Source organism: Vigna unguiculata, chromosome 8 (genome assembly GCF_037176805.1).
Source record: "Vigna unguiculata cultivar grain cowpea cultivar isolate G323 ecotype 2 chromosome 8, ASM3717680v1, whole genome shotgun sequence".
In the NCBI taxonomy this organism is placed as follows: domain Eukaryota; kingdom Viridiplantae; phylum Streptophyta; class Magnoliopsida; order Fabales; family Fabaceae; genus Vigna; species Vigna unguiculata.
This window is the reverse complement of record NC_140799.1, coordinates 31,496,905-31,505,138: the sequence shown is the minus strand read 5'-3', so window position 1 is coordinate 31,505,138 and position 8,234 is coordinate 31,496,905. Positions and strand designations below refer to the sequence as shown.

Genomic DNA, 8,234 nt, shown 5'->3' with positions numbered 1-8,234 from the left:
AGTAGAATCAATCATATGATTCAATTTTCTAGAAACTTCTTCTAGAAGAGCTATTATAGTGTTATTTTGTCCTATAATGACTGTGTGTACAGGGTCTACTTCTGAAGTAGGTTTTTTATAACCTACAGGAGGAGAGTTTGTAATTTTTTCAACAGCAGTTAGGGCTGATTTGTAGTCGGAGCCTAGAAATGGTTGTATGTTATCCATTAAAGAAAATTTTAAACAGAAAAACAAGAAAGCAGTGTAGTGGCAGAAAAACAATAGTAAGTAGGCAAAGCGGAAAAGCAGTAGTAGGAGATAAAAGGCAGGAATCTACGGAATACACTGTAGAGTAATACTTATAAAAGAATATAAATAATCATAAGGCTCAAAAACTCTTTTTTTTTTATCAGATTTCTAAACAAGAAAATATATATGTAAAGAGTGTCGCAATATGCAAAGTATTCCTCAACCCTCAGAGCCAGATCAGATGGGACTTATGGCTCTGTTGGCTCTTCTGGCCATAACCTGCCCAATCTACAAATGGTATCCTAGCAAATACAAGCCACTTCAATTACACAAACATTCAAAAGGTACCTAAGGATTTCTCGCTCTGATACCATGAAAGAGGAGGAAATAAAACATGTAAAATTTATGAGAATATAAATCTGGCAGAGCCGGTTAGATATTCTCTCATAAATTTAAGATTAAATTACATGAAAGAGGGGGAATTAAAACATGTAAAATTTATGAGAATATAAATCTGGCAGAGCCGATTAGATATTCTCTCATAAATTTAAGATTAAATTATGTACATAAAATGTTCTTAAGCCTGATTATCGCATACTTTTCATGAATATATTTTAATAAATATATAAATAAATTACATTCTTAATTATAAATCATTTTAAATTTAAGAATATAGGTATAATATCTTTCTTGAAATATATTCAAAGAGACTAATTAAAAAGATAAATCTTAGATTAAGTACTAATGTACCATTCATGTTACTACTATAGGGTATATATATATATATATATATATATATATATATATATATATATATATATATATATATATATATATATATATATATATATATATATATCAACAAAATATTTAAGATTAAAATATTAAATGATAAACATTATTATTTCTTTTTTTGGAAAACTAAATATTTGTACAAAAATATTATTTATTGTATTATTATTATTGAAATATATGTATTACACTTGCATACGTGTTCATATTTTTACGATAATAAAAAATAATAAACTATTATTATTATCATTATAATCAAAACTAAATATAGATATTTTTATAATTTTGTTGTAAATCATTTTTATTTATTTTATAATTAATATTTTAGTTAAAAATAATTAAACTTTAAAAAAATATCAAATAAAAATTGTATTCATTAAAAAAAAATCACTTAAAGATAAAATTAATAAAATAAATATTTTAATTTAAAAATTAAAATTGAAAAACAAATATAAACACCAGAGAATTTTTTTATATAAATAAATATAAATTATTATTATTATTATAACCGCTCACATCAACTTAAAAACAGAATATACCGCAATCTTAAGCACTACTAATTGTTTTATTACTATATAACTTTAATACAATGTATAATAAACAATATATTTTATTATTTTATTTTCATAAATAAATGAAATTATATAAAATAAAAAAGTAATATATACATAAAATCATAACAGGAAAAGGGTATAATGATAAACGGGGAAACACATAGCATAATAAGAAGAAACAAAAGCATATAATAAATTATTATTCAATTTTATATTTTTAATTAATTCAATCATAAGTTGTAAAGTAAAACAAATTATGCTACTTGATATTAAAAAAAGGTATAAATATTGATTTGGTACCCCAACTTTTTGGGAAAGTTCAATTTAGTACCCGAACTTTAGGAAGGTTCAATTTGGTATCCAAAGTTTTTAAACGAGTTTATTTTGGTACCTTCCGTTAAACACTATATAATGTCGTTTGGCTTCTATTGAGGTGGCACTGTGCAGGTCATACGTGGTAAAAACATGGTTGGGCACGTGGTTTTTATGGTGTAAAAAAAATTGAAGTAAAAAATTTGTGAAGTAAAAATTTTTACAAAAGCGTTGTTGTCGATTTGAGACAAAAATTAGGGATGTGAAATCGAAAAATTTGCAGAACGGAAAATTAGGACAGAAGCTAAATTTGGGAATTAGGGTTCGGTGGTTGATTTGCGTTCGGTGATCGGAGAAGAAGGACGAAGATTTCCTTCCGTTTGTTGGAGAGGGCGAAGCTAGGAAGAAGAAGCTTCAGCCGTTCTCCAAAATTGTCTCCCATCATTCTTGATAGTTCTAGCCGTTCTCAGCACAGCTTCCACTCCGTAATTGCATGTGGGTGCTTCACCCAACCCTCTACAACCACCATTACAGGATAAGCTTTGATTTCACATCAACCATGAATTGTGAGAGCAAGAGGAAGATGATTGAGCCCTTGACGTTTCTTCAATGTTTAGAGAAATCAGAAGAAGAGAAAACCACCTATTAGGGCACTCTCCACAAAATAGGGCACTCTCCAAAAAATAGGGCACTTAAAGTTCACAAATAAAGGGGGATTCCAACTCATTTTATTTGAACCATTGTTTCTGCCACGTATCCCTAGCACAGTGCCACCTCAACAGAAGCCAAACGTCGTTATGTAGTGTTTAATGGAAGGTACTAAAATAAACCCGTTTAAAAAATTTGGGTATCAAATTAGACATTCCTAAAGTTTGGGTACCAAATTGAACTTTTCCAAAAAATTGGGGTACCAAATCAGTATTTATACCTTAAAAAAATTAAAGTAATACTTAATTATCAAAATTATTAATAAATAATACAATAAAAAATAATATCAATAATTTATTTTTTTATAAAAGTATAAAGTCTTCTTTACTTTATTTAATTAGTTATATATATATATATATATATATATATATATATATATATATATATATATATATATATATATATATATATATATAAGAGAAATAAAGAAGGAGTTACACTATATCAATATATTCTTCATATGTGTTGTAACATGCTCATGTATTTTGTGTTTGTATTTCGTCTTCATACATTCTTGGCACTTAAACTTTAAGGTTAAACATTTCTTTTGGTTCAATAGGTTATTTTTAAGTGATTTATTTAATGTAACTTTTTATTTTTTTCTGTCTTCAATTTACTTTTTATTTTTTTTAAATGAATTAATTGGTGTTAATACTATTTAGGAGATAATCACATGTTAGTGATTTTGAGTGTCCAGACAAATGAATTTAAGTAATTAATGTAAATGAATGTTAATTAAAGAGTAACAAGTTTAAGATATTTTGTGTAAGGCCCATTAAAATTGGCTTAATACTTTCTGCTCTAAAGTAAAGGGGTTGTCCTTATAAATGGGCCTAGGGTGGCCCAAGTGATAAAACCCAACCCTAATTCGCCCTAACTCACTCACTTTCACTCCTTCACAGAAACGTAGCCGTCTCCCTCCGCTGCCAAAAGAGCTCTGCTAGGGTTCGCTTCCTCATCTCGAACAAGTTCGCTCAAGCTCAGTTTTTGGTCTTCTGCTCCATGTAAGTGATCCCCAATCCCATGCTTGTTCCATGTAAGAGCTCTTTTCTGTATTCCCTCACTTAAGGTCCCGTAATAATGCTATTCTGCTACTGTTCCGCCAGTGTCCAGTCCATCTCTCGAGCTGCAGTGCTCCGCGGCCCAGAGTCAAAGCCCCGCGTAACCCCTTTCCAGGTACGGGAAGTTAGGGTTTTGCGAAATAATTGATGTTCATGTTTTTCTTTTGAAATGTATGTGTGATTTGACGATCTGTACGCTGTCTTGAGTGTGTGGAATGTGCTATTGAACTATTTGGCTGTGTTTCTGGTCTGTTACGTGCCTGAACAGTGGGCGAGGACTGATAATCTCGCCCAAGCGAGCTATCTCGCCCAGGCGAGGTGAGCTGAGGCTCGCCCAGTAATTCTCGCGTGAAGGGTCACCCAGGCGACCAGCTCCATTTATTTGAGTGAGCATCTCGCCCACGCGAGGAGGGTCTCGCCTGAGCGAGAGACTCTCTCGCCTGAGCGAGACTTCTCTGCCTGAGCGAGGGTGCTGTCTAATTTGGTGTTCCTTTCTGTTTTTGATGGTTGGCATGTGATTAATAAGATTATTGCATGATGGCATGATGGATTGAATGTATATATATATATATATATATATATATATATATATATATATATATATATGACGAGGGGGGCTCATATGTGATGACGGGTAAGAGTGGCATGATCTTACGTGAATATTACATGAGGGGTTAGATACGTATGTGATCACAAATCGGGTATGAACAACGATGAACCTTGGTGGTTGGTAATTTTGTGGCATGATATTGACATGAGGGGAGATGTTCCTCAAGGTTGGTAATACGAGCTGGTACTGATTGACATGTGATATATGGGGGTTGTTTATGGATGTTGGTATGAATCTTCCATGCATGGTGTATGTGATTATTTCCTTGTTGATTTATGATTGTTGGTCTGTGTCAGCGTGTAATTCCTTGGGGTCTCTAGGTGAGACCTCCAGGGCTGCGCTTCAGTGGTCGGGACGTAATTCCATGGTCCTGTTAGTGGGTGTCCATGGTGGTGCCCCATCTGTATAACTAGGTAAGGATTCAAGTTAAGGTTGCATCCTGACACTCTAAGGAGTCAGTTAGTCTCACTTAGAGCGGACTGACTCCTGTGGTGAGAGTAGCAGGAGGCCTGAAATTCATTAAGGGCTAATCTTGTGGTGAGGGAAAATTGATCCATCGTAACACTTGTAACACATTGCTCGGGGGTGAGCAGAGGTATCCACCACAAGTGCGGGCATCCGCTGAATCCGACCAAGTTATACGTATCCGGATGAGTCGAGTCGAGTCGTAGTGTATTGATTGAGAGTCATAACATGCTTGGATGATGTATGGATATTGAATGGTGAGAACTATATTTTGACTGTATGATATATGTTGATGGCACTAGCTTACCCGGTTTATTGTATGGTATTCTTGTATGTGGTTCTTCTTTCTTACGATGATCATCAATTTAATTGATGGGAGCAGATGGACGAGGTTCCAGAGGTCAGCAAGGAAATGGAGATTCCGCTGCATAGTCCGCGTGGACTAGTTTATGTTTCTGTATGAGTTTATTTAGGGTTGCGACCCATGTAACTGTTCGTCCTTAGATTTATGCACTTTGGTTAACTTTTCCTGTAGATTCTTTTGGGCATCGTGGTGTGCCATGGGTTGTATGGAGTTGAGTTTAAAACTCCCAGACTGCGCTTTTATGTATCTTTCTCGTGACATTCCTTTAATTTCACGTACTTAATTAAATGGGATGTTACATTTATGGTATCAGAGCGGTAATTCCTTAGGTCTGTGGACTTGGATATCCGCTTAGCTTTCTCTGTGTCTTCTGAGTGTTCTTAGTTAAATTCTTGTCTTTATCGAGCCTAACCAAGTGATTTTCTGTGTGTCAGTGGACTATGACACCTCCTCGTAGGACTTCGCAATCATCCCAGGGAGACGTACCTGATATAGCCAGAGCCATAGAGGCGATGGTAGCGGCTATGGCGCAGCAGAGTGCTGCGATGATGCAACAGCATGGGGCATCCATGCAACGACAAGCGACGTCGCTTGAGCAGCAGTAGGCGATGATACAGCAAATGGAGGCTGCGAGGGTAGCTGCTGAGGATGCTCATCAGCAGCACATGGAGGCCCTCCGCCAGCTGGAGGAGAACAGGGCGGTTGCCCCTGTGTTTAGTCCTGAACCATGACCTGTAGTCAGGGAGTGGAGCTTAGAGGATTTTCTGAAGCACCACACAGCGAAGTTTGATGGGAAGACCAATCCTGACGTCGCAGACCAATGGCTGAAGGACCTGGAGCGCATTTATGATGCGAAGATGTGCCCTGCGGAGAACAGGTTGGCGTTCTCTGTGTACATGCTCACAGGGGAGGCGGAGCATTGGTGGATCAACACCAAATCCATCATGGAGGAGAGGGATGAGCCAGTGATGTGGGAAACTTTCAGAGAGAGATTCCTCTCAGAGTACTTCCCAGACAGCATCCGGTACGCCAAGGAGGTGGAGTTCCTCCAGTTGACCCAGGGAGGGAAGACAGTAACAGAGTATGCTGAGAGGTTCAAACACCTCAGCCGTTTCTACACCCTGCCACTCGATGAGGAGTGGCGATGCAGGAAGTTCAAGAATGGGCTTCGCGGTGACATCCGCTTGATGGTGGCTCCCTTGTCCATCAAGGACTTTGCCGCTCTGGTGGAGAAGGTCAGGGTGATGGAGAAGATGAAGTGTTAGGTGGAAGGTCAGCGCCCATAGCAGCCACAGCCGCCTCAAAGGATCGATGGACCGTCTGGGTCCAAGCCCAGGCATGAGGAGCGGAGGAGACCGTATGATAGACCCCACCATCAGCCTCAGGGGTCTAGGAGCTTTTCTCCTCAGTAGGGCCGAGTTCAGTGCTACATTTGTGGAGGCCCTCACCTGAGGAGTGCTTGTCCACGTATAGAGGGTTACCGTAGGTGCAACAACTGTGGCAAGGAAGGCCACTTTGGGAAGGATTGTCCCAACCTTGCCAGGGCAGCGGCACGCCCTCCAGTTCAGACTCCCCATCAGCATCAGAGGAGGGACAGAGGCAACAGGCCTCAGGCTACCGGCAGAGTGTATGCTATGTCAGGAGCTGAGGCATCAGGCTCAGGTAACTTGGTTATGGGTAGTTGCATAATAGTTGGTACTTCTTGATGTGTGTTGTATGATTCTGGAGTGACACACTCTTTTGTGTCAAATGCTTGTGTGGAATGGTTGGGTTTGCCGGTGCGCGAGCTGTAGTGTGAGCTTGCGAGGTCTACTCCGGCGTCGGGTTTGGTCAGGACATCGTCCTTATGTGCTAGGTGCCCAGTGGAGGTAGAGGGACGCATGTACAGGGTGAACTTAATCTGTTTGCCTCTACAAGAGTTGGAGGTGATCTTAGGGATGGATTGGCTCTCTGCCAATCGCGTTTTAATAGACGGTCGAGAGAAGAAACTGCTCTTTCCCAACGCAGAGGAGCCTGAGTTGGTATCTTCTCAAGGTGTTATGAAGGAACTCCATGACGGTGCGCAGTGTTACATGATCTTCACACATCTGGAGGTGGAGAGAGGAGAGGCGACGTCAGTGATACCGGTTGTGCAGGATTTTGAGGATATGTTCCCAGAAGAAGTGTCAAGGTTACCACCCCGCAGAGAGGTAGAGTTCTCTATCGATCTAGTGCCAGGGACAGGTCCAGTATCGATGGCTCCCTACCGCATGGCACCGGCAGAGTTGGTTGAACTTAAGAAACAGATAGAGGAACTGATGGCGAAATAGTTTATTCGACCCAGCACTTCGCCTTTCGCCTTGGGGAGCGCCAGTGCTGTTAGTGAAGAAGAAGGATGGGAGTTCGCGTCTGTGTGTAGACTACAGACAGTTGAACAAAATGACAATCAAGAATAAGTACCTTCTTCCGAGAATCGACGACTTGATGGATCAACTACATGGGTCAGCAGTATTCTCGAAGATTGATATGCGGTCAGGATATCAACAGATATTGGTGAAGGAAGATGACGTACAAAAGACGGCCTTCAGGTCCAGATATGGCCACTATGAGTATGTGGTTATGCCGTTTGGTGTGACCAACGCTCCAACGGTGTTCATGGACTACATGAACAGGATCTTCTGACCTTTCCTAGATAAGTTTGTCGTAGTCTTCATAGACGACATCCTTATCTATTCTCGGACTCAAGAGGAACATGCAGAACACCTGAGGTTGGTGCTTGGTGTTTTGAGAGAGAAGCAACTATATGCCAAGTTGTCTAAGTGTGAGTTCTGGATGGATGAGGTTTAGTTTTTGGGGCATGTGATATCCGCCCAGGGAATTGCTGTGGACCCAGCAAAGGTTGAAGCAGTGGTAAAGTGGGAGAGTCCTAAGTTGGCCACTGAGATCAGGAGCTTTGTAGGGTTGGCAGGCTACTATAGGAGGTTCATAGAGGGATTCTCCAAGATAGTGGCACCTCTGACTTTACTTACCCGGAAGGACCAACCTTTCACTTGGACGGATAAGTGTGAGGAGAGCTTTCAGGAACTAAAGAGAAGGTTGACGAGTGCTCCGATATTGGTAATTCCAGACGTGGGGAAACCGTTTGAAGTCTTCTGCGACGC

The 8,234-nt window shown here is 39.4% G+C and overlaps 1 protein-coding gene across 1 annotated transcript; it reads left to right on the top strand.

Annotated features, from left to right (window-relative positions):
- Positions 1 to 6,974: 6,974 nt before the first annotated feature.
- On the top strand, positions 6,975 to 7,403 carry LOC114195054 (uncharacterized). Its single transcript, XM_028085449.2, has one exon. It carries the CDS (start codon positions 6,975 to 6,977, stop codon positions 7,401 to 7,403), a length of 429 nt encoding a protein of 142 aa, XP_027941250.2.
- The last annotated feature ends 831 nt before the right edge of the window (positions 7,404 to 8,234 follow it).

Bases quoted from the DNA above. Each gene is read 5' to 3' on its own strand.
- LOC114195054 (XM_028085449.2), top strand. From the start codon at position 6,975: ATGTACAGGGTGAACTTAATCTGTTTGCCTCTACAAGAGTTGGAGGTG.